Consider the following 26019-nt stretch of genomic DNA (forward strand, 5'->3'; position numbering starts at 1 on the left):
GGGACAGTGAGCTCAGTGACAGAGTCGGCTCAGGCTTCCGGCCCCCTGCGGGCCTGACAAACGGTTGGCCGGTCAGCTTGCTGTTTACTTTATGGGTGTCCCAAGAAGTATTTGGTCTGTGAGCAGGGTTTTGTGCTTTTTAGCCAACATATGTAAGTTTGTACCCTCTGTATGAATTGTCTTCCTACTGTCTTTTCCAAACAAGGAGGCTGCTTTTTGGAAACTCACCGAAGCATCCTTTTGGACAGGTTGGTAGATGTGAAGCAGCTTCCGGGTTTACGAATTTTCCGCCCTCGTCTGTGCTTCTTGTCTTCAGACAGGCTTGTGGTCCCGCAGCACACTCTGGAAGGGCACGTGGGCCAGTACGAGGAGCAGGCTCCCCCGCCGCAGCCCTTCGAGCCAGCGGGTCTGTCACAGGGTCAGTGGTGGGCCTTACCCGGGGCTCTCCAGTGAGCTGCGCCTGGTTGGGGTTAACTTTACAGCAAGCTTGAGTGTTTCCTTTAGTGCTCTTCTGAAATTTATGACCAGTTATCGAACCAGATAACGTCTTGCGTGGGTAGCGTGTGCATGTGTGTACACATGCACGCATACGCTATTTTGTAGTCTGTTCAGATTTTCCAGAAGGGGACTTTAATGACCATTCTACACCTGGTCTCTAGCCAAGGAAAGGTAATTGAGTAGAAACTGGGACTTATTTGTGGCTGGTGTGTCAGTCTGCCCTGCAAGGATGGGAGCTGAGCGTAGCCTCTTGCCTGTGAGCAGATCACTTTAGAGCCTGCTGATAAAAACTAATAATCCTGATTCCCGTTCAGAAAGTAGACATGTTCCTTTAAATACCTTTATTTGTAAAACCAACCTTTTTTGGTTTTGTGTGTGTGTGTGTGTGTGTGTGTAACTTTACTATTTTTTGTAGAACTCATGTCTTCTGATTTATTTCAGGTTTTACAGTGACTGATACATACAATCAACAGACTCAGTTTCCACCGGTCCAACAGTTACAAGATTCCAGCACACTGGAGTCTCAAGCCCTGTCCACGAGCTTCCATCAGCAGAACTTACTTCCGGTTCCTAGCTCTGATACGATTAATGTAGTGAGTATTGCAGAAGTCTCATCATTGAGCAGATTCTATCTTATTCTTCACTGTAATTATTTAAAATTTGCTTACTTAAGAAGGCATGTTAACTTGTTGCAACTTTAAGATTGCTGCATCACCTGTGGAAACCTCAGTGATTATCATATAGGGCTTCTATTTCCTTAAAACATTTTTGTTTTAAGATTTCATTTGCATGATGTGGCTTTACCTTTTCTGTTAAAAGTCAGGGAAGTCAGGAGAGTGTGACTGACTCCAGTGACATCTGAAGGGTGTCGCCTTGCTTTAGCGAGAAAACCAAAGCATTTTAACATGTGGGATCTTAAAGAGACACGTTAGAATGAAAATATAATGAAGGCTGACGTACGAAAGATACATATTTAAATGCATCATTTAAAATTTTCCTCTCTTAGTCAAGTTGGAGGCATTTAAGTTTTTGTTTTGGTATTGATTTTGCCATTTTTGGAAATCTTTCAGTAGTGGTGAAAATGATTGGCAAATCAATTGTTTTCTCTCTTCTCTCTTTTCTTTGCGGTACGCGGGCCTCTACACTGCTGTGGCCTCTCCCGTTGCGGAGCACATTCTCCGGACGCGCAGGCTCAGTGGCCATGGCTCACGGGCCCAGCCGCTCCGCGGCATGTGGGATCTTCCCAGACCAGGGCACGAACCCGTGTTCCCTGCATCGGCAGGTGGACTCTCAACCACTGCGCCACCACGGAAGCCCTCTCTCTCTTTTTTTTAATATTTACTTTTTTAATTTTTGGGGCGCTGCGTTGGGTCCTCGTTGCTGTGCGCGGGCTTTCTCTGGTTGTGGCGACTGGGGGCTACTCTTCGTTGCAGTGCGCGGGCTTCTCATGGCGGTGGCTTCTCTTGTTGCAGAGCACGGGCTCTACGCGTGCGGGCTTCAGTAGTTGTGGCTCGCGGCCTCTAGGGCACAGGCTCAGTAGTTGTGGCGCACAGGGCTTAGTTGCTCTGCGGCATGTGCGATCTTCCCGGACCAAGGCTCGAACCCGTGTCCCCTGCATTGGCAGGCAGAATTTTTAACCACTGCGCCACCAGGGAAGTCCTTATTTTCTCTCTTTAAAAGACCCTGTGGGTAACTTCTGCCAAGTGGAGGACCTGGACCCTCCAGTGAAATTTTCAGAGCACGTTTTCCCAGCTCGAAGCTGCATAATTGACAGTAGGCGCTGAATCTGGGTGGTGGGGGGCATGCGTCTCTGTGGCTTGCCTTCACTCGGCCCTCTGAGCAAGACTGCACACCCGCTCACTTGTGGCTTTTCGGGGCGGGTCCTGGAAGCCACGGGAAACGCGTGCACGCAGGCAGGTTCTCCACTGTTCTGGCCTCTCCTGCCCCTGTCCCCCATGTCCTGAAGGTCAGCCTGTGCTCTGTCCACTGAACATGGGTGTTTCCTGCAGATCTTTGCCCAGTCCCTGGGCTGCACCACCTGTGGCCGGAAGGTGTTGAGTTAAGGGGCTGCTGTCTCCAGGCCTGCTGCTCCTGGGCTGGGAACATGCTTTCTCCCCCTGTGATTTTGTGACAAGCGAGGGGACTTAGTATTTTAAGAAAGCAGGGCGTTTTGTTCACTCTCAGTAAGAATAGAGCAGATGAAAGAATAGTCTCTTAATAGACATAAAAAATATGGAAAGATTGGGCTTCCCTGGTGGCGCAGTGGTTGAGAGTCCGCCTGCCGATGCAGGGGACACGGGTTCGTGCCCCGGTCCGGGAAGATCCCACATGCCGCGGAGCGGCTAGGCCCGTGAGCCATGGCCACTAGGCCTGTGTGTTCGGAGCCTGTGCTCTGCAATGGGAGAGGCCACAACAGTGAGAGGCCCGCGTACCGCAAAAAAAAAAAAAAAAAAAAAAAAAAGGAAAGATTAAAGCAAGTTAATGGAAAATAAAATAAGTATTTCTTCATTAAAATTGGTATAGATGATTTTTGTTATTAATTTGGCCCAAATGATTGCAACAACCTAATTGGGGTTTCTCCCTTTTAAATCCACATTTATGAGTGTTCTTATCCTTAGTTGTTCGGTGTTTGTATTCATTCATAGATGCTCATGCAGTCTGCTCTGTGCTTCTACTATGTTTTAGACAAGTCGTTTGGTTCAGGAGTCACCCCAGCAGGAGCTGGGGCTGCAGGCGCCACGTCCCCCGTTCCTGGACGACAGCGAGGAGCAGAGCCGGCGCTCCTACAGGTACGCGTGCTCCTCCGGGTGCGCGCGCTCTTCCGGGTACGCACGCTCCTACGGGTACGCGCGCTCCTCCGGTGCGCACGCTCCTACGGGTACGCGCGCTCCTACGGGTACGCGCTCTCCTCTGGGTGCGCATGCTCCTACAGGTACGCACGCTCCTACAGGTACGCACGCTCCTCCGGGTGCGCGCACTTGGGCTGCAGCCCGTCTTGCTGCGCCCAGTGCCCACCTGCACCGTTCCTGCAGCTTCACAAAAGCTCTGGGAAACAGGGCCTGTCGTCACCCCCATTTTATAAAGAAAGTATCTGAGACAAAAGAGACTCACTTGCTAAAGCTTCTACAGCTAATAAGTGACATGGGCAGGGTTTGGACGCAGCAGCCTGTACCCATAAACTACTCTGCTGTAGCTTCCTGTCCCCACTCTAGGCCGCTGTTACCGTGTTTTCAGAAATAACTTGAATTTATATCGTGCCTTTTTGTCCACGGCTCTTTGTGTGTTTTATATATAACCTCCTGATACTTAAGTCACACTTCCATTTATTCAACAAGTATTTGTTTGTTAATGTTTAATTTGGGATCTTGCACGGGTATTTTTAAGTGAGATTAGTGTAATGTTTTCTTGTGATTCCTTTGTGACATCTGCTTGGGCATTCCTGGACTTCTGGCCATTCATTCATTCCCCATTCGTTCATTCAACACTTATTAAGACCTTGCTGCTGTGTGCCGAGCTGTGTGCTCTGTGTACCTTTCTATCACAGATTAAAACCTGGAAATGGAAAAAAATAGGGAAATAAAATGGAATAAGCTTTCAGAATTTTAAAAAATTTTTTAATAATATGTGAATAGGAATTTTGAAATTTATAATTGTTTCATCCTTAATTTTAATATATTTCATAACAACTGAGAGGAAAATAACACTACATATTTATATATTATTCAAAATAGCTCTAGTAGCATCTGTTTGGTAAAGTATTTTATCAGCTAAAGAGTATACGAACCGACATTTCCAAGTGTCTAGACTCAGGTGCTTCTGACCCTCATGCAGCGGAAGGGTTTGCAGCATCTTATGACTTGGTAAAGAAAGTAGTACATGATAAATTCCCTGTTATGTTTAAAGGAATAGTTTGTAGTTAATCAAATTTTATTTCTCCTGGAGAACTGCTGTAGGTTTTACTAACTTTGAAATAATAAAATATGTTTAAGGGTGCAGTCGGAGCAGAATTTGATCTAACAAGTTTTTCTCGCTAGTATCTCAGTGTTCTAAGTGTTGGAAGCACACCTGGTTTCTGTAACGGTTAGGCCTGATGGTTTACTGACTGCTGGTGAAGCGTGTTTGCTTTTCTTCCCTTCTCAGGTGTTGCATTTGTGATCAGGCTGTGCATTAACGTGGTCTGTGTTGTGTGTATAGATGTGACTATTGCAACAAAGGCTTTAAGAAGTCCAGCCACTTGAAGCAGCACGTGCGGTCACACACCGGGGAGAAGCCCTACAAGTGCAAGCTCTGTGGACGTGGCTTCGTTTCCTCTGGGGTCCTCAAGTCCCACGAGAAGACACACACAGGTCATTGTCTGCCTCGCACTGGACGTAAACACGTGGAAAACCATACGTGATTCTAGAGCATATGAATTCTAGCGCATTTTCATCACACCCCTCAGGGCCCCCAGCCCCAGGCAACCACTGACCTGTTTCCTGTCTGTGTGGTTTTGCCTGTTCCGGGCTCTTCCTGTAAACGGAACCATACGACACGGTGCCTTTTGTCACTGGCTTCCCTCACTCAGCACGTGTTCAAGGTCCACCCACGTTGTAGCATGTGTCACACTTATTTTTATAGCCAAACAGTAGTCCACTGTGTGGAGAAACCACGTTCTGCCTGTCCGCTCATCAGCTGTTGGACAGCTGAGGTGTTGCCGGTTTTTGGCTATCAGGAATAATCTTGCTGTGAACGTTTTGTGCGTTTCTGTGTGGATGCAAGCTTTTGCTTCTCTGTTTAGGAGTGGACTTGCTTGGTCATACGATAACTGTTTAAACCTTGGGGTTTACCAAACCAGAATGGCCTTTCCAGAGTGGCCGCACCATTTTCCTTGTCCACCAGCAATGATTTCACATCTTGTCAGGGCTTAGTATGATCTGTCTGCTTCGTTATGACCGTCCGTCTTCTTAAAATAACCTTCTTGAAAGACCCTCTATTCCTAAAAATTGGAGACCACAGCAAGTACATGCTCTTCAGTTTTGCAGCTTGTTGAGTGCATCTTTGCTTTGACCGCGTGTGGTTTTCAGGTAACGAACGTGTTCTGACCCCGTCTCTGCTGTCGCAGGAGAAAAGGCGTTCAGCTGCAGCGTCTGCAACGCTTCCTTCACAACCAACGGCAGCCTCACCAGGCACACGGCCACGCACATGAGCATGAAGCCCTACAAGTGTCCGTTTTGCGAGCAGGGCTTCCGAACCACAGTCCATTGTAAAAAGCACATGAAGAGGCACCAGACAGTCCCCTCGGCTGGGTCAGCACCGGGAGAGGCAGAAGGAGGAGGTGTGGTCCCTTTGTTGATTCAGGTTTATCATCAGCCGATGCTGAAACTTAGTGATTAACTCATTGCAGAGGTGATTTGTACCAGTATATTAACTTATTTCATTTTCTGATTATGAAAGCAATCATAATTTGCTCTTTGAAAGAAAGATTCGGGAGGCACGAAGAGGAGAACTTCTCACCTCACTGGTCACCAGGCACCAAAATACCAGCGTCCCCGCACAGGGCAGGCTGTCGCCCACGCATGCATGTACGCACGCGTAGGTGGACCTGAATTCCCTGATAGGAAAGCACGTTACATGCAGTGTTGTCGTGCATGGGTGTTCATTACAGGCGAATTTGGTATTAGTGAGCACGGGTGTGCATCAGTTCTAACGCCTGCACGGAATTCTGCTGTGTTTCATTACACGGTTTCCTGTTGCTGGATGCGCAGTGGCTGCCCAGTGCTGCAGTGTAACAGGAGGAGCTGGCGGTCAGGGGGCTTTAACCCTCGGCGCTGTGCTTACTCACCACGTACATTCTCATCTGATCGACACGAGATACCGTGAAGCTAACTTAAGCGGTAGACGAGCTGATGGGCCCAGTTCCCACCCCAAGTATAGGAATCCCAGGAGGATTTTGTGCCTATACTCTTTGTACCTGTGAGATGATTTCTTCTTAGCAAGTTCCAGAGTGAAATTACGGTGACAGAATGTGCACCTTGCATAGATCCTGACACAGGGCGCCAGTGCACAGCGTTCTAAATCTTTTAAACGACCTTGTTCCGTGTGCAGCGTGAGTTATGCTATCGGTAGTTTACACGGTGTCCTGGGGCCTGGGCTCCTGTCAGTGCTGCAGCCGGCACTGTGCACCTCACACCGTTGGTGCTGGCGGAGTGAGCGTGCTGAGATGGGGGTGCGACTTCGAGGGCCATCCGTCAGTTTTTAGTTCACTGTTTTGGCTCTCACCGCCGTCCGTTTTGCTATTTAGTGTCTCTACTGTTTTTTAAAAAACTTTTTTAGCCATCTGTGCAATAATAAAGTCCCCCTGTCCCCTGTCCCCAGCCAAACCTTTTTTTCCTTCTCGGTTACATTTTAACAGCAGCTTATTCTTTCTTTTTAATGGATGTAAATATATCCTCACATTTCACTGAGAGAATACTTCAACATACATATTTTTTAAGTGTTTTCTTTCCTTTCAGTGAGTCTTTTTAATTGGCGGCTGTTTGCCAGTTATCAGTTTGGTCTCTTCCTTCGGGCTGCTCGTCCTCTTACGCTAATTCACTTTGTGTCCGTGTTGATAAATGAACGTCTGTGTGTATGAGCACTGTTGACTCGTGCGGACACTGACCCGTTCAGAGCCCACTGCCAGCCTGCTGGCAGGGCTGGCGGAGACCGTCAGCCACGGCATCTGCCCTTGGCAGTGACCCCTCCCCCGAGGCATGGCCTTTCCACCCTGACCAGCTTCTCAATAGACAGTGGTGGGAAAAAACCCTTTACCATCCCAAATATAGCCTCATTGAGTTGCTAATTTTAACCATACATATTTAAGTTAAATGTTTTGTTTTAGTTGTTCTGTTACATTTAGTTTTTTATTAGGATTTGATCCTTTTTCCTACATGTTGTTTAGAGATGGGTCTGGAGGAAGAGGAAGACAGTTCTGAAAGAAACGTGTGTAGAAAGGCTCGTCCCGAGGTCATCACCTTCACAGAGGAGGAGACGGCGCAGCTGGCCAAGATTGGGCCGCAGGAGAGCGCCACCGTCTCAGAGCAGGTGCTGGTGCAGTCGGCCGCCGAGAAGGACCGCGTCAGCGAGATGAAGGACAGGCAGGCGGAGCTGGAGGCCGAGCCCAAGCACGCCAACTGCTGCTCCTACTGCCCCAAGAGTTTCAAGAAGCCCAGCGACCTGGTCAGGTGCGGTGCAGGCCCGCTGCCCCGGGGGTGGGCGTGCGGTCTGCGCGCTCCTCGGCAACCCGTGCTGACGCCTTCTGAGTGGCTCCTTCCTCTCTTGAGTCCTGGTTGCAGGCCCGTGTGCGTTTGGAGGCTTCCTTGCGAGCTCATTGAGCACGTTAGCTAGAAGTCTGCTTGCTCTGTGGGTGTTTGTGCTTATTTCTGTGTGACGGTGGTAGCAGTAAAAGAATTAAAAATGATTTCCTGAGGAAGATGCGGCGCTGAGCCCAGCCTTGTAGGCGCTCAGAACAGCAGCGGGTTCCTGCCCGCCCCACAGGGCGACCGGTCTGTATGGCGCGAGGCTCCATCACACGGGGAGGTGGCCCGAGCGCTGGGGGTCGAGTCCACATCAGCCGCGAGGCGGTGATTGACGTGCGGTCTGGCAGAGTTGGCGGAGGGCAGCTGACAGACGGGCTCCAGGAAAGAAGGCCGAAGTACGGCACTCTCTTAAAACATTTGGAGGATTTTCGTTTACGGGGTGGGGCCGGGGGGGCGCTCGTCTTTTGCTTCAGGAGGTGGAACTGCTGGGTAAAAGGTAGAGGGTGATTGAACGGAGGAGCTGTCTGGATTTCAAGACGGGTAATAAGAGAGCCGGCTGCTTCAGAAAACCAAAGAGGCGTCTTCCTGTCCCTCTCTGTCGCACAGAGCCCTGCATGTGACGGGAGGGCAGACAGGCTGCCCAGAAGCTGCTAGGCTGGAAGTGCTCCTCGCGTGAGTGCAGCTAGTAACGCCTGCCCTTGTATTCCTGCCGGGCAGGAAGGGGCATGTGCCAGTGAGAGAGGGACGGGTAGACGGGCGAGGGGCAGTGGGCAAGGCCCGGCCAGGCTTGGACGCGGAGCCGAGATGGTGTCGTGTCCCGGTGGGTGGGGAGGAGGAACGAGCTAAGAAGATGACAGCATGTGGACTCCGAGGCCGGGAGTGAGACGCTGGAACCCTCAGCTAGGAGAGGACCGGGCGGTGGCCGCAAGGGAGCAACACGCTGGGTGCGGGGCGGGGCAGGGCCCCAGCGGGAGGCAGGGGTGTGAATCGCGGACGAGGGCGTCCTGCTGGGCAGCCCCGTGGGCATCGCCGCGCCGCTGAGAAGGTCTGCAGCGCGTAGCCGGCGGGTGGTGCTGACGAGCAGCCAGCCGGGCCCGGAGGTGCGCCCCGGAGGCGGGACTGCTGACCCTGCACCCCCGTGAGGGGGCGAGGCGGCAGGTGCCCCTGGAAACGAGAAGCCTGCTGCGGCCTGGCAGCCGGCCTGCCTTCTCCTCTGTCCTTCATTTAACAATCGTGCGAGGCTCAGCTGCCCGCACTGCGTACTGGACAGACGTCCTGGTGAAGCGAGCCAGGACCGAAAACAGCGGGGGAGGCTATGAAGGGAGAGCCTTCATAGACAAGCCCAGAGACAAGCGCTATTAGCAGTTTCTTCTGTGCGTTTTTTCAGAACTGTCTACTCGTACGTCAGCATTAACTTGTGCAATTCTGGTCTCGGTTTAATTGTTACATGTTGTGGGGTCCCAGACAGCTTTGTCAGTCCCCGCCCACCTCTTTCATCCTTCACGGCGACGTCTTGTTGTCGTGTGGGCATCCCAGACCCCTGTTGATGACTGCCTAGTTTTCAGTGTGGAATCACTAGGCCAGCCCCACTGTCCTGTGCTCTGTGTGCACCTGTGTGGGTGCCCGGGGTCAGTGCTGATGGACACACCCACTGGCCTCCGAGGGCTGTGCCGTTTACATCCCCCAGCCTCTGAACACCTGCTCCTAGGCCACCCAGCCGACAGTGGGTCATCATCAGACAGATGGGAAAGGGATGGCTTGTCATTTTAACTTGCTCTTTTTAAATTCTGAGGCTGGGGAATACCTTTTCATGTGGCATTTGGGTGCGTGTGTTTCTTCTCTACGCTGCCTTGTGTTGCCTGTTTTTCTGCTGTGATATTTCTTGTCTTACTGCTGATTTGTAAGATTCTCTTTGGTTTTCAGGAAGGTTAGCCTTGTTTTCATTGGTCTTGCAGATTACTTTGTTGTCTTGTGGATTTGTTTATGGTGTTATTTATATAGAGTGAAGCTTAAAAGTTTTGTATTGCTAAATTTATTCAGTACATAGTCACGCATAATTTTTATTTATATGGATAGCTATAAATTTTAAATCATGAAGTTGTTTGTAAATTGCGTATAAAGTTAAAAAGAAAGACACTTAATTGCAAATGCTTTCTGGCTAGGCATGTTCGAATCCACACTGGAGAAAAGCCATATAAATGCGATGAATGTGGGAAGAGTTTCACTGTTAAATCTACCCTGGACTGCCACGTGAAGACTCACACAGGTAAGAGCAAACACCTGCACTGTTGGTAGATGCCTTCCGACAGCATTTTATACTTGTTCCTATGTATTTTTTTTGCACACATACTTTCAAGATGAAACAAAGCTTAAAAATCAGGAACCATGAAGAAATGAATATAGAAGATTTGTGATTCCCAACACGGAGAAAGTGATCTCTGACACCAAAGGAAAGGATCTAGGTCTCAGATGTGGCGTTGTAAGTTGTCTTACTCAGAGTTAAATACCTGTGTTAGAAAGATTACCTCTTAGTCTCATTCAGGCCAGAGTTTCAGTTTGTTGAAATTCTGTGAAAACTGGGGATTTCACAAATCTGATTACACTTAGCAGGTAGCAATTCTGTTTCTGTGGGGGGAAAATCTGATAAAGGAAAACAATTAACGTCCAAATTTCATGGCCGTTTTCTTCATCTTATGTGAGGAACTGAAGGTTAATCATCCTAAGTAAAACGTGCTCAACCTTCGCCTCTTGATCATGCACGGTGCGCCCTCGTGGGTGAGAAGGCGGCCCTGGGCCTCTGCCCGGTTGGAGTCTGTCCTCACTTGTGAGCTACTTCTCTGACCCGCCCATCCGTCATGTAGAAAATGGGGCAAACACGAGTACCCTCCCCCCACCCCCCCGGTTTAAATTGCCTAGAAAAGTAAAAGTGGCACCTGGTAAACACGGAGTAAACATTAGCGTCGTGAGGACGCGTAGGACTATGACTGTCAAACCAATTTACACTCTGAAGCTTTGGCCGTAAGCAGAATTGACCAAGGGAGTACAAGTGGAATTTCACACATAGGCGTAAAGTCCTGTGATTCTTTTCTGATGGGTTCGTGTGTGGAATTAGGTAAACAGATACACGAAGTCCTTCAGCTGCCTATTCTACGGACAGTTCTTCTGTTGTTTCCTTAGGATCTGTGCTTGACCCTCCCCTGCAGCCCTGGGCACTGCCGAGGGTCAGGAGGGACCCGCTTAGTGGCTTTGTGTCCCGGGTCTCGCGTGGTAGCTCACGCGGCAGGTGCCGGCCACCCTAAGGACGCCTCCTGCGCACCAAGCCTCCGTGTGGGCTCCCGGGCATCAGGACTAGGAAGAGAATCTCTGGGAAGACACCTTCCAGGGCCCCCCTCAGCTGACTTCTGCGGCCCGAGCAGCGCGAGGGGAGCAGGCGCCGCCAGTCCCGGGGCCCTGCCGCCGCGCCCAGCCCCGCCTGCCGGGCCTTCTTCACCCCGCAGCACGCGTGTGTTAGAGGACTTGGTGCCCCAGGAGCTGGGCACGTGCGCCCGGAGCGCAGTCTGCCGGGCGGCTTCCACCTGTGCTGGCGGCTCAGGCGCCCCTTTGTCAGCGGAGAAGACCGGTGAGGCGTGAGCTCACGCTTCGTAAAATCAGGGAGCGGAGCCCGAGATGCAGGGCGGGTCCCCGCTTCCGGCAGGGCTTGGTGTGCCTCCGTGTCGTGGAAAGACTGAATTCGGATCCTCGACAGTGAACTTCGGTTACTTTTAAGTTTTCCAGCCACCGGCCCTCCGGAGCGAGGGGCCCCGGGGAGCGTGGGGGATGGTGGACGCAGCGTGGTGGCAGCCAGGCCGCTGGCCGACGGGGGCGACCCGGCCAGCCCGCTGACGCACGGCCTCTTCTCCCAGGTCAGAAGCTCTTCAGCTGCCACGTCTGCAGCAACGCCTTCTCCACCAAGGGGAGCCTGAAGGTCCACATGCGTTTGCACACCGGAGCAAAGCCGTTCAAGTGTCCCCACTGTGAGCTGCGTTTCCGCACGTCCGGGCGGAGGAAGACTCACATGCAGTTTCACTACAAACCGGACCCTAAGAAAGCCAGGAAGCCTGGGCCCCGGGGGCCGCCGGAAGGGCCGCAGCCCGTGAGCGCGCCCCCTCCGCCCTCCTCCGACCCCAGCGTGTTCATCATGAACAGCCCCGTGCTGGCGGGGCAGCTGGACCAGAGTCTGCTGCAGCAGGGCCTGCTGGGCCAGGCCGTCCTTCCCGCCTCCGTGTCCGGTGAGTAGGGCTGACAGGCACCAGGGCTGTGGACGCCGGGACGGGGGCGGGAGGGTGGGGTGGGGGGCGCGACCTTCAGCCTCAGGACACTGCCCTTCCTGAGGGTTTCCCGCGAGGTCGCGGGAGGTTGAAGTCTTGACTTCCAGGCGCAGCTGCCTTTCCGTTTCCCATTCTTTCTAACGTCACTTCTGCATTTCAGGCTTCAGCTCTTTGTTTAGTTTGATGGGCTTAAACCTGTTTCTTTTTTAGTATTCTCACAAACTTAATAGCGAGACGTAATTTATAGCTACCCGTGAACCTTGCTTCTCATATACGAGTTATCCAATTGCTCTTGGGTCACACAGTATTTGAAAAGCATTAAATTTTAGTCAGTTGGGTTTTCTGTGCACTCACAAATAACGTAGCAACTGTTAGTAGCTACTGGACATCTTAAGTGGCTTTCTTTCAGTTTCATGACCCATGGTGCAATTAAAGCATAATAAGACAAAATAATAGCGTTGTTTTAAATCTTGGGCTGATCAGTGTGATCTCTTTGAGCCTAGTTTCCTGATGTGTTTAAAATGGATAATATTATTTTCTATTTCACAAGGTTTGTTTTGTGATGATTAAATTAGATATGTGTGTGCCTGTGTAAAGTAAATATTAGTGTTTGTTAACTAGGTCATGTCGGTATGTGTTTAGAACTTCTGTATTTAGGAACCCAGTGCGTTTTTCCTGTTTGAGAAAGTGTCTGGTACGCAGTCATTCCTGTTCTTCCTCTGCAGCTGGCGGCGACTGGACAGTGTCTCTGACAGACGGAAGCCTGGCCACCCTCGAGGGCATACAGTTACAGTTGGCTGCTAACCTGGTTGCACCCAGTGTTCAAATCTCTGGGATCGACGCTTCCAGCATTAATAATATCACGCTACAGGTGCGACGCCCACCAGGCTTTTCTGTGCTTTCAGATGGTCTGAGTCACACTCAGCGTGAAATTTCCATCACAACAACCTCTGTGCTTTCAGATTGACCCAAGCGTCCTGCAACAGACGCTACAGCAGGGTAACCTGCTTGCTCCACAGCCGACCGTGGAGCCCGGCCTGGCCCCGCAGCACAGCTCCCTTCAGACACCAGACAGTACAGTCCCGGCCAGCGTGGTCCTCCAGCCCATCTCAGGCCTGTCCTTGCAGCCCACGGTGACGTCTGCCAACCTGACCATAGGCCCGCTCTCGGAGCAGGATTCCGTGCTGACCACCAGCAGCAGTGGTGAGAGCTGCCGCTTCGGTTGGTTGTGACAGCTGGAGTTTCGGCTCGCTGCTGACATCACAGATTTGGTTTGGGGACACTGGGATGCTGTTTCCTTCTCTTTATAAAGCTTAACGAATAAATGTCCTAAGAATAAAGTAAGCTTTTCTGACGATAAATGATGTTTAGTCAGTATATGCACAGAGATTGCATTCATGGAACCGGCTTCCTATTTCCTCATAAGGCTTTTTGTTTGTTTTTAAATGATTTCAGATTAAGGAATTAGAAATGACTGATACTGTATTTTGAATCTTTCTCTTTTTAAAGTAACAGTTGCACTAAAATATTTTAATATGAACAAGGAGGAAATGATTATTTTTTTAAGCCCAGCTTTGTTCTGTTTTATAACGATGACCAGGGACGCAAGACCTCTCTCAGGTGATGACATCACAAGGCCTGGTGTCCACCTCCAGTGGCCCCCATGAGATCACCCTGACCATTAACAACTCGAGCCTGAGCCAGGTGCTGGCGCAGGCTGCCGGGCCCACCGCTGCGTCGTCCTCGGGGTCGCCGCAGGAAATCACCCTGACCATCTCCGGTTAGTCTTAAAATTTTTTAAATCCTTTCACCTGCAGTTTAGGTAACTCTTTTTTGTATCTTTTTCCTGTAAGACTGAGCTTTGCCTAAATCCAGTGCCTCAGGAAGTGTTTGCAATTTATGTGAGAATGATCATCCTGCAGCTCCCATCTGATACCAGGGATTAAACGTGGTGGTTCCTCACGGCACGTCCAGTTTGAGCCAGGTAGCTTTGTCAGATATATTTCGTTTAACCAAGAGCAGAAAACCATGGCTTCATAATTCTTACCATGCTCCTTTGAGCTAAAGGAGTTGAATCGGTATAAGTGGTCACACTAGGAGATTACAGATACCTACCCCCCTGACCTTTTCAGAATTCTTCTCAGATTATGTAGAAAATTATGGTAGAACTAGATAAGTGGGTGGAGGACACCCTTTGGCAGCCCAGGCCACCGAGGTTGGCAAGCTCATCCTCCATGTGAGTCACCAGCTGATGTGCTCCCTGTTCCAGGCCTGTGACGTTCACGGTCAGCTCTTCCCCTTATAGAGCATCAATTCTCACAGTATGTTCTCATCTTAGTTAGCCTGGAGCATATTTTACAGGTGCGCTTTGCCCACACGACTCTTAGCTATGAGCTCTTCATGTTAACTGAGTGGTTCTTAAATTCAGCAACAATTTTGTGACCCTTACAGTGCACCAGGTCCTGTTCTAGTAACTTTGACAAATATTAACTCATTTAAGTGTCATAACAACCTTATGAGATTGTTGTTTTTTAAAGAAAAGAAAAGAACATTTTGCTGGGGTCAAAATAACCTCCCTGGAGACAGAGTATGGCAGTGGCTGGAATACTGGGCTGATAGCCGTGTGAGCGGTCAGTGTAGTTATTACCTCTGTTGCCTGAGATTTCTGCAAAAATCATTATTGGAAAAGAAAGAGTAGTTATTGAGAAGAAAACCAAAAGCTTGCTTTCTTGAGGGGCGTCTTTATTCCTTTCAGTTTACGTGAGAATTTGAGGAACTGTTCCTGGATGGAGCTTTGCTTCTCAGTGACACGCAGTGGTGTTTAGGTGCTAGCAGGCAGCAGAAGTTAACTCTGAATTTTATCTAATTCACTAACTCTCTTCTTTTTTATTTAATATATGTGTGTGTGTATATATATATATATATATATATATATATATATATATATTTGAATTGTAATGTTGGAAACATGGAAGAGTTATTTTCAGAAAGCTGTTTTGTTGATCGAATTAACTTTTTTTGCATAATCTCAATATCTGAGGGGTTGTGCTAGTCCTATATAAAAAACACATAACATACAGTTCGGCAAATGTGTTTTTGTGGCTTGTACTTCTGTTTCTCCTATGTTTTCCTATTATCGATCATTTAGTTATTTTATTGTTAATTTTTAGTGTATTAGGTGAATATAACTGCAATTTAAAAAAAAAAAAAGCTCAAAAGGGTTATCCTAGGAGAAATCTTTGTCAGTTGATGAAATAAGGGTTGCCCAAACTCTGGGCTTAAGATTTCCTATTCCTTTACTTCTCATTATTGTGTGTAATGAGAATTGGCTGTGGGGACTACTAACTCAACATTTTCGTGTCGCATTCTGAGAAGTCTAGAAAAACTTTTAATTTGTGGTCACCTTGGAGAGCATCTAGCTGTGCTATAGAAATGTTTGGTTATTCTGTCGAATGTTCTGTTTTCCATGAATGCACAGAATTATAAGTGCTTACGAATGCTAGAATGCAAATACTACTTCAGTTAAGGTGTACAGACCTTTAGCAATTCCTAAGCTGTTTGGGAAAGAAGTTAAACATTGGGTAAAAGGCGAGGAGGGTCCTCAGTCTCCCCCAGTTGTCGTGTAAGTAAAAGTGCTCCTACCTGATGTCTTTAGTTATTAATAGAAAGCCACGTCAAGCAGAGAGAGAAACGATGCCTACACGATTTTGAGCATTTATCCGCAGGTCTTTGAAAATGGGTCTGCTCTGCTGGTAGGAGTTCTGAACGTTTTATTTTGCCCACACTTCCACCCCTGTTGCACAGACTCATTCCCCAGTTCTGTTTCTCTAGTGTGGCATGAGGGTGTCGGTGATTATGAAGCTGAGTGCAGCATCCTTTTGTCTTTTGGTTTTCATTGAAACAGCTCGGGTTTTTAATTTTCATGTTCCTCTGTTTCCATACTATCTGATTACATTATACAATTATGCTGTAATGTAAAGGTTACAAGCTAATGAAGCTGACAGAAGCCCATGTCTCTCGGTGGGAGTACATCACGGCGTGCTTGAGCCTGCTGTGCGCGTCCAGAGCGCCGTGGGGCAGTGACCCTCCCGTAGGAGACCTGTAGCGGCCACTGCTGCCGCAAGGGAGGCCTTGGTACCCTCCCTCGTGCCCCTCGGTGCTGCAGCTGGGAGTCCACCATGTTTGGAAGTATTTCCAATTCAGTTTAAGTTTTATTCAACAAAGTGTGTAGCTCTAAGTGCCTAAATGCTGGGTTAAAGTAGAACTCTTAAGACGCACTTAAAAACTTTATAGCTTAAAAAGTGTGAACAGGTAGTTTCATTTGGGGAAATGTATTTCATGGTCTTATTTTAATTTTTTTTCTCTTTAAATAGTATTAAAAATGAAATAGCTTTCACTTTTAAAAGGATGTTATTATATGTTTAACATACTTGCCAGTATGTGAATTAATGTGTTACTCTCAGATATCACAGTATTAATTTCTATTTAGGTCAAGATCTTATTCAGCACAGTTCTAATGGAAGTAGTGAACTGAACGGAAGCATAAGATTGTCAGCACCTGCAATCAATAATCAATCTACGGGTGCCACCTTGACCATAAGCAATGATCAGCTTCTCTCACAGAGTGCAACATTAAACGCTTCAGGTATGCAGCTAATGATCCAGCCACGAGAGGCTTCATGACGTTTCATAGTTACAGGGCTCTGCACCTGGTCAGCAGAGAGAAGTCACCTGTCTTCTTGCGTGACGAGTGTGTCAACTGCACGTTCTAATACGTTTGATGTGATTCTGTGATGATTAGTGGCTTATGTATAATTCTAGGACACAGAACTGTCTCGAGTGTTATTAACCTTTTAAGGTCGTTTCCACCTTCTAAAGAACAAAGGTAAATAATCTTATTCAAATATGCAAGGCATTGTGTATGTCTGCAAGTCACAAAGCTGTCCCTGTGTCACCCAGGCTGAAAGTGCCTCTGGCTCGTTACTTTGTGCCCTGCGGTGGGAATGTTTGGGCACCAGCTGAATGTAGGATGGCAGAATTAAAAGAAGACATCTTACTAAGGTTTTGAAGTATAGGCTTTAATAAAAAATAAAAGAGCTCCAGTAAAATAGGTCACAGCTTCATAAGTAAACGTTAACAGTTGAGGATGCCATACCTGTTTGCCTTACCTTGTAGAGATTTCACTACTTTCTTAGCCCTCTTTATTTTCCAACTCTGTATATCATTTTTTGAGAAAAAAAATTTAATCTTTAGATATGTTTGTACCCCCAGCTAGACTTTTTTCCGTGCTTAATTGAAATGCTTTCTTAGCCAGTAATTCTTCTATTCACTGAAAGATTGTGGTGCATACTGTATGGTAAGAAGTATACTAAATCTGGGTGTGTCATGTTGGGCAAGGCAACTACGGTCCCCTTGCATTTTGGGTCCTAGAAACGAACAGAGCAGACGTTTATTGAAGAAGCCGTAAATCAGTGTAGGATTAACGGCAGTAGCGATACGTAAAGGGGAGAAGGGCGCCCAGCGAGCACGTCTCGGGTGGGGGGTTGACCTGGTCGGGGCGGCCTCCCGAGGCGGGAGCCCTGGCCGTGGCGGGGGCATTTCTCCTCCACGAGTGAGGGCTTGATGGATCTGCAGATGCTGCAGGGTGGGGACTTGCTGAACTGAAGCAGGTGGTGAGCTGAGGCAGCTGCACACAGTGAGGTTCCACTCAGGACCCTGAGGGGCTTTCTGTCCACCCCTCCCCTTTGCTAAAGGGTAAACTGACACCCGGCTGGTTAAGAGCCGTGTTGGAATCACGTGTTGGCGGATCTGGGCAGATGCAAAATCTGGACTTCTGGCCGATGACCGTTTCCACTGTACCACTGCTCTCCGTGTGTTCCTGTCTCTACTTTGCTCTTAACTCTGTCCCTCCTGCGTCGGTTTGCTTGTTTAATTTTGGGGCTCTAAGAAAATTGTATCCCAGAACTGAATTCTTGTACTTATTAATTTGAAATGAGAGTCTTTTGGTTTTGTTTGCAATTAAGGGGAATTTTGTTTTATATTCTAATTGGCTATGAAAGCTAGTACTTTCAGGTTATAATTTAGCCTGTAATAGGTAAGACTTCTACAGTATATCATGTACTACTCAAGTTACATAGCAAACTTGTTTCTGCAGCTGTTTCCTGAAAGTCTTAGTTTGTGTCTTTTTGTAAAGGACTAGACACTGTGTTCGTTCTTGTTACCTCTGGGGTTCTGATCACCTCCCCCACCCTGCGTGGTGCGCGGTGCGCGGTGCGTGTTGCAACATGAAGATGTGTCTCTTGTGTTTGGCCCTAATGAGTGGTGTCACGCTCTGGTGGGGGTCTATGTCCTGGAATGCTGGGATGTCAGGCTCTCCCCGCCTCCTGCTTCCCTGAGGAGTAAACTGGCTGTAGGTGGTGGAATCTTACATCTCCTTGGAAGCCCTGCTTCATGTCTGTAGTGAGTCCTGGGCAAATCGATGGAAAGACAAGGAGAGTTTTAGGTGTTTCCCTGTAAATGGAGCGGGGGTGTTTTGCGCTACTTGGTGACCCTGGGCGTTCGCTGGTACAGCAGATTACTTAAAGCTGGTGATGTTCTGATCAGAATGGAGAAGCGGATGGAGGGAGGGCCCAGGAACGCAGAGGGCTCTGTTCTGGCCACCTGTATTTCTTTAAACCTCTGTCTTCTGTGAGTCAGACAACGGGTGTTCCACCTTGTACATCTGCCTCCACAGATACAGAGTGATTGTCTCACGGGCAGGGGACGAGCATGGTGACTGTGCGCACGGTTGTCGTCGTTAACTCTCTGTGTGAGCAGCACGTGGTGGGCTGCCAGCTTCTAGGGCAGCTTCTGGGCTCTTTGCGCCTTAGTTGGAAGTAGGCTGTTACCATTTAGGGATTTACAAATAAATCAATGTGCCCCGATGAGTCAGAATTTCACATCCAGAACGAAAGCATGTGCTTTTGTTCAGATGTGTGATATGGGTTTGAAGGCCATTTCCAGATCCGATCCAGGTAACACCCATGACAAAGGGTTTTCCTAGAAAACGGGCAAGTATTCTATAAGTACCCTTTCAGAGGCAGAAAGTTATTATTAGTAGAGGCTTGAAATTTAGCACAGCTTTTTAAGGAATTTAACATTGTCTTTTTGTTCTTACCTGAGTCTTTTTTTTCTTTTGATTTTAGAATACTTTATTTATTTATTTATTTATTTTAAACATTTTTATTGGAGTATAATTGCTTTACAACGGTGTGTTAGTTTCTGCTGTATAACAGAGTGAGTCAGCTGTACACATACATATATCCCCATATCTCCTCCCTCTTGCGTCTCCCTCCCACCCTCCCTATCCCACCCCTCTAGGTGGTCACAAAGCACCCAGCTGATCTCCCTGGGCTATGCGGCTGCTTCCCACTAGCTCTCTGTTTTACATTTGGTAGTGTGTATATGTCCATGCCACTCTCTCACTTCGTCCCAGCTTACCCTTCCCTCCTCCCTGTGTCCTCAGGTCCATTCTCTGCATCTGCATCTGCATCTTTATTCCTGTCCTGCCCCTAGGTTCTTCAGAACCTTTTTCTTTTTTTTTTGTTAGATTCCATATATATGTGTTAGCATATGGTATTTTTTCTCTTTCTGTCTGACTTCACTCTGTATGGCAGACTCTAGGTCCATCCACCTCGCTACAAATAACTCAATTTCGTTTCTTTTTATGGCTCAGTAATATTCCATTGTATATATGTGCCACATCTTCTTTATCCATTCATCTGTCGATGTACACTTAGGTTGCTTCCATGTCCTGGCTAAATAGAGCTGCAGTGAACATTGTGGTACATGACTTTTTGAATTATGATTTTCTCAGGGTATATGCCCAGTAGTGGAATTGCTGGGTCATATGGTAGTTCTATTTGCAGTTTTTTAAGGAACTCCCCCATACTGTTGGTAGATTTTTTCATGATGGCCATTCTGACTGGTGTGAGGTGGTACCTCATTATAGTTTTGATTTGCATTTCTCTAATGATTAGTGATGTTGAGCATTTTTTCATGTGTTTGTTGGCAATCTGTATATCTTTGAAGAAATGTCTGTTTAGGTCTTCCACTCATTTTTTGGGTTGGGTTGTTTGTTTTTTTGATATTGAGCTGCACGTGAGCTGCTCGTAAATTTTGGAGATTAGTCCTTTGTCAGTTGCTTCATTTGCAAATATTTTCTCCCATTCTGAGGGTTGCCTTTTGATCTTGTTTATGGTTTCCTTTGCTGTGCAAAAGCTCTGAAGTTTCATTAGGTCCCATTTGTTTATTTTCGTTTTTATTTCCATTTCTCTAGGAGGTGGGTCAATAAGGATCTTGCTGTGATTTATGTCATAGAGTGTTCTGCCTATGTTTTCCTGTAAGAGTTTTATAGTGTCTGGCCTTAGGTTTAGGTCTTTAATCCATTTTAAGTTTATTTGGGTGTGTGGTGTTAAGGAGTGTTCTAACTTCATTCTTTTACATGTAGCTGTCCAGTTTTCCCAGCACCACTTATTGAAGAGGCTGTCTTTTCTCCATTGTATATTCTTGCCTCCTTTATCAAAGATAAGGTGACCATATGTGCGTAGGTTTATCTCTGGGCTTCCTATCCTGTTCCACTGATCTGTATTTCTGTTTTTGTGCCAGTGCCATACTGTCTTTATTACTGTAGCTTTGTAGTATATTCTGAAGTCAGGGAGCCTGATTCTTCCAGCTCCGTTTTTCTTTCTCAAGACTGCTTTGGTTCCTCGGGGCCTTTTGTGTTTCCATACAAATTGTGTGTTTTTTTGTTCTAGTTCTGTGAAAAATGCCAGTGGTAGTTTGATAGGGATTGCACTGAATCTGTAGATTGCTTTGGGTAGTAGAGTCATTTTCACAATGTTGATTCTTCCCATCCAAGAATATGGTATATCTCTCCATCTATTTGTATCATCTTTAATTTCTTTCATCAGTGTCTTATAGTTTTCTGCATACAGGTCTTTTGTCTCCTTGGGTAGGTTTATTCCTAGGTATTTTATTCTTTTTGTGGCAGTGGTAAATGGGAGTGCTTCCTTAATTTCTCTTTCAGATTTTTCATCATTGGTGTGTAGGAATGCAAGAGATTCTGTGCATTAGTTTTGTATCCTGCTACTTTACCAAATTCATTGATTAGCTCTAGTAGTTCTCTGGTAGCATCTTTAGGATTCTCTGTGTATAGCATCATGTCATCTGCAAACAGTGACAGCTTTACTTCTTCTTTTCCGATTTGGATTTCTTTTTCATCTCTGATGGCTGTGGCTAAAACTTCCAAAACTATGTTGAATAATAGTGGTGAGGGTGGGCAACCTTGTCTTGTTCCTGATCTCAGTGGAGATGGTTTCAGTTTTTCACCATTAAGAATGATGTTGGCTGTGGGTTTGTCATATATGGCCTTTTATTATGTTGAGGTAAGTTCCCTCTATGCCCACTTTCTGGAGGGTTTTTATCATAAATCGGTGTTGAATTTTGTTGAAAGCTTTCTCTGCATGTATTGAGATGACCATATGGTTTTTCTCCTTCTGTTTGTTAATATGGTGTGTCACATTGATTGGTTTGCATATACTGAAGAATCCTTGCATTGCTGGGATAAACCCCACTTGATCATGGTGTATGATCCTTTTTAATGTGGTGTTGGATTCTGTTTGCTAGTATTTTGTGGAGGATTTTTGCATCTATGTTCATCAGTGATATTGGCCTGTAGTTTTCTTTCTTTGTGACATCCTTGTCTGGTTTTGGTGTCAGGGTGATGGTGGCCTCATAGAATGAGTTTGGGAGTGTTCCTCCCTCTGCTATATTTTGGAAGAGTTTGAGAAGGATAGGTGTTAGCTCTTCTCTAAATGTTTGGTAGAATTCGCCTGTGAAGCCATCTGGTCCTGGGCTTTTGTTTGCTGGAAGATTTTTAATCACAGTCTCAATTTCTATGCTTGTGATTGATCTGTTTATATTTTCTGTTTCTTCCTGGTTCAGTCTCGGAAGGTTGTGCTTTTCTAAGAATGTGTGCATTTCTTCCAGGTTGTCCATTTTATTGGCATAGAGTTGCTTGTAGTAATCTCTCATGATCCTTTGTATTTCTGCAGTGTCAGTTGTTACTTCTCCTTTTCCATTTCTAATTCTATCGATTTGAGTCTTCTCCCTTTTTTTCTTGATGAGTCTGGCTAATGGTTTATCAATTTTGTTTATCTTCTCAAAGAACCAGCTTTCAGTTTTATTGATCTTTGCTATTGGTTCCTTGATTTCTTTTTCGTTTATTTCTGATCTGATCTTTATGATTTCTTTCCTTCTGCTAACTTTGGGGTTTTTTTGTTCTTCTTTCTCTAATTCCTTTAGGTGTAAGGTTAGGTTGTTTATTTGAGATGTTTCTTGTTTCTTGAGGTAGGACTGTATTGCTACAAACTTCCCTCTTGGAACTGCTTTTGCTGCATCCCATAGGTTCTGGGTCGCCGTGTTTTCATTGTCATCTGAGTCCCTTTTTAAGGTAATGTTGATGAATGAATTGAGTTCTGCTTTCAGTGAGAGAAGGATCAGTTCTTTGTTTACTAGTTCTTTGTGAGGTTATTTTGACCTCCGTTTCTCCTAGATTTAAGTGCAGTCAGTTACTTACTTCCCAACAGCTCTGAAATGTTAACGGCCCCTACCAGTGGGTGCACTTTACCATCAGACGCTCTTCCCACTCTTCCTGGGGGTGAGGCGAGTCAGGGCATCTTTCCCGTTCCCGACTCCCCATCTCCTCTCACCACTTTTTTGTTAATCTCAAGAAAAAAGTGATCTCACACCTTGTCAGCTTGTTATGAAACCCTCCAAAATTATCATTAAGTTTTCTTAGAGGCTGTGAAGACTTATCCCAACAAAGACTGAAAACAGGGTGGGTTTGATGAACATACAGAACTTGTTAATCCTTTAAAGGTTACTCTTTTTGAGTTAGAGTCATGCAGTGAAGTAGGGCTTAGATGGCTGTGATGTGTCCCAGGAGAACAGAAGAAATAAGAAAAAGTAAGTGGGAACTAAAAGTAAGAGTCTACAGTGTTTCCTTCAGTGTTGAATCTTCATTTTCCTGTTAAGAGTATTTAATTTGAATTTTAAATTACGGCTTCTAGAGCTTTAAGCAAATACTTTCATATGGCTAAGAGCTCTATAGTAAACAAATATAATGACAGCTTTTAATTATTTTAATCATTTAATTGCATGCGAAAGAAAATTTTTAAACACAGGTTCTTTTCGACCATATTGAGACTAGTTCTGCCTGAACTGGGGTCATCCTTCTCGTGGGAAGTCTCTTGAATTAAGAACATTATTAACGGTTGCATCACCACCACACTGTTTGAGTTGAAATATGAGCTCTGGCCTTCCGTGAAGTTGTTCAGTCTTTTCTCTGAACTTTGCGTCAGGGTTCACCTTAGTTAATGAACTCGCAGGCTTCTGTTTTCTCTTTGCATTCCTTGTGCTGCACGTCCTGGAACCTTCCACTACCTTAACCGTCCTCAGAACGTTGGACGTAGTTCACTGGTCGGAAGGGGAGAAGGTCTGCGTCTCCTTAGTTGCAGGAGTTGTGGTGAGGTCTGGAGTCCTGTGGCTACTCCGGGATGATCCCTGAGCCCATGGTGGTGCTCTTGGCCGACGTGGCCCTCACACCACCGTGCTTCTCCCAGCCCGCGCCCTGCGGCCGGCCCCGTCCTCTCCTTAGGGTTCTGACTGAACGGCAGCTCGTGGAGCTGCTCCTCGCCAGGTCCTGCAGGGTCCTTCTTGTTCATCCTCACCCCTCCCGATGGCGGGTGTGTGGAGGGGATGCCCGGTGAGGAGGTGGCCCGGGTACCTCCGCAGATCCACACTCCCCTCCCGTCCTGGCGGCCGGGCACGCGCGCTGTGCAGACGCGAGCGAGGGGGGGCTGGCGAGGTTCTCGGGAGCCGCGTGGCTGCTTCAGAGCGGAGACTCCCAGCCTCCTAATGGTTGTACTGCTTTTGAAGGTTCCAGGTGTGTGCAGCACAGTGTGGGACTCCGGGAGTGTGGATCTGTGGAGGACGCCAGTTACAAGTAAGTAGCCTGGTTCCCTGTGCCCGACGCGGGCAGACCCAGGTCTCAGCAGAGGACCGCGGGAGTCTCGTGGTGTTTTGTGTTCAGACCTAATTAGGGACTAGTGTTCGGAATTTCTGCTTTAGGTGTCATCTTGGGGTCGCTAGCACCTGGAACGGTGGCTGACGCAAGTGGGTGATAAGTCACGTTTGCTAGGTGAATGGAAGGACAGCTTGTGAGAATTGTGCGTGTGTGTGTGTGTACACGTGCATGTGCATGTGTGTTATGCTTACAAGTAAAAACTTCAAACAGTTGTGTTTTGTTGGTGCCCGCCACAGGACTTTGATAGTACCATGCTAAGCCCATTTCGTTTGCCAGTAGGTGCATGAGTTTCAGTGTTGTGGAAGAGAAGGCCTTCCTTTCTTTGCCCAATCTGTCCCAGACGTCTTCCTTTCTGTTATATCATTAGCTACAAGGGGAAAATATTATAGTGTTTTGTTTTGTTCTCCAAAGAAGATTAAGGTGCCCTGCAGGATAAATTAGTATTTAAAGGATTGCATGAGGTTGATTTTGATTGCCTGTGTTTCAGAATAGGTGAACGTAAGCAGAGTTGTCAGATGTTACACTGTGGAGCTGGTTGTCGCTCAGTGGGTCCCATTTCATTCCTCTCTCCAGGCTGGTCTCTGGTCCTGGATGAGGACGGTGTCCTGGAAATTCTTGTCTGAGTCTCCTTCTGCACTGGCAGCGGTGACTGGGCCTCAGGGTCACTTTTTCACTCTCTTTTACGGCTTTTTTCTCTGTTTACACTTCAGAAGCAGAGTACATTTACGTGTAAGGACGTGTAGATATTTACAAAAGCCTTGCCATAACGTTGGAATCAAAGATACTGTGATGCCTTCATGCACTTTCACAAGCTTAGGCACTGTAAATGCTGACTATGACAGATGTGTTCCTTTATGAGAATTGTCTTCCCGTGCGAATAACATTGGACTTACCTACTTTCCCGTTTTGCCTCTTCTGTAGAACTTAATGCCACAGCTGGAAGCCTGCCTTTGACAACACCCATGTCCCCATCTGCCACATCTGCCCAGAACCTGGTCATGTCCTCATCGGGAGTGGGGGCAGAGGCCAGCGTCACGCTGACCCTGGCTGACACTCAGGGTTTGCTCTCCGGGGGGCTGGACACGGTCACGCTCAACATCGCTTCTCAGGTGAGTTCCTGTGTTCCCCCCGCCCCACGGGGTCGTCCCGGGGAACTTATCACTTTCCTGAGTGTGTGTTCTGAATACGCTCTTTCAAAGCTGAAGTGGTTTTTTCTGATTAAATTGAAAAAGTAATTTGTTAAATGCAAAGTGGGGAGTACAAGAAAATCCAGACAATACAGAAAAGCATTTAAAAAAATCCACTACCCAAACGGAACTGCACTTAACGTTTGAGTGTGTCTTCCCTTCTAAACCTTTCTATGCATACGTACAGATGCGTATTTTCTAACTTTTACAGAAATGAGCTCACGTATACATCGTGTAGTGTAAACTTTTCCCCCTCTCATTAATTATATTGTGAATATCTTCCCATCAATGATTTCAGCAGTGCAGACGTTTGTAATGGCTGTACTACCGTTCGTCTTGTAGATGAGTTTACTGAGGGGCACTGCATTGCATCCAGGGTTTGTTATTAGTAGGGTGGAAATTCTTATGCTCTGTATCACTTATGTTCTTAGATGAATCCCTGCAGGAGATGTGCTGGATAGAAGGGTGTACATTTTAGATAACGCATTGAGCTTAAGATGCCGAAAAACCTTTCACAGCTTAATTAGAAAACTCATGAGAAAGGATGATTAATTACAGTGATGAATCCCTGTAGTAAAGCGCTGTAGGAGTTTCGACAGCGGACCTGTCTGCTGGTCCCTGTC

At 47.0% G+C, this 26019-nt stretch overlaps 1 protein-coding gene across 9 annotated transcripts in view; it reads left to right on the forward strand.

Annotated features, from left to right (window-relative positions):
* Positions 1–26019, forward strand: part of ZNF236 (zinc finger protein 236) — a 101289-nt gene that overhangs the window by 64149 nt on the left and 11121 nt on the right. For 8 of the 9 annotated variants that reach the window (XM_027118785.1, XM_027118786.1, XM_027118787.1 and 5 more), the window contains 13 exons: positions 317–418; positions 940–1091; positions 3184–3323; positions 4693–4844; positions 5600–5812; positions 7418–7700; positions 9938–10041; positions 11678–12043; positions 12808–12953; positions 13045–13285; positions 13683–13862; positions 16572–16727; positions 25131–25318. In XM_027118785.1, coding sequence (XP_026974586.1) covers positions 317–418; positions 940–1091; positions 3184–3323; positions 4693–4844; positions 5600–5812; positions 7418–7700; positions 9938–10041; positions 11678–12043; positions 12808–12953; positions 13045–13285; positions 13683–13862; positions 16572–16727; positions 25131–25318 — 2423 coding nt within the window. The remainder of the gene's footprint in view (positions 1–316; positions 419–939; positions 1092–3183; positions 3324–4692; positions 4845–5599; positions 5813–7417; positions 7701–9937; positions 10042–11677; positions 12044–12807; positions 12954–13044; positions 13286–13682; positions 13863–16571; positions 16728–25130; positions 25319–26019) is intronic. The other variant, XM_027118784.1, reaches the window with a different exon arrangement.

The sequence above is a fragment of the Aethalodelphis obliquidens genome, unplaced genomic scaffold (assembly GCF_003676395.1).
Source record: "Aethalodelphis obliquidens isolate GAN/ISIS:26980383/991018 unplaced genomic scaffold, ASM367639v1 scaffold19, whole genome shotgun sequence".
Taxonomy (NCBI): Eukaryota; Metazoa; Chordata; class Mammalia; order Artiodactyla; family Delphinidae; genus Aethalodelphis; species Aethalodelphis obliquidens.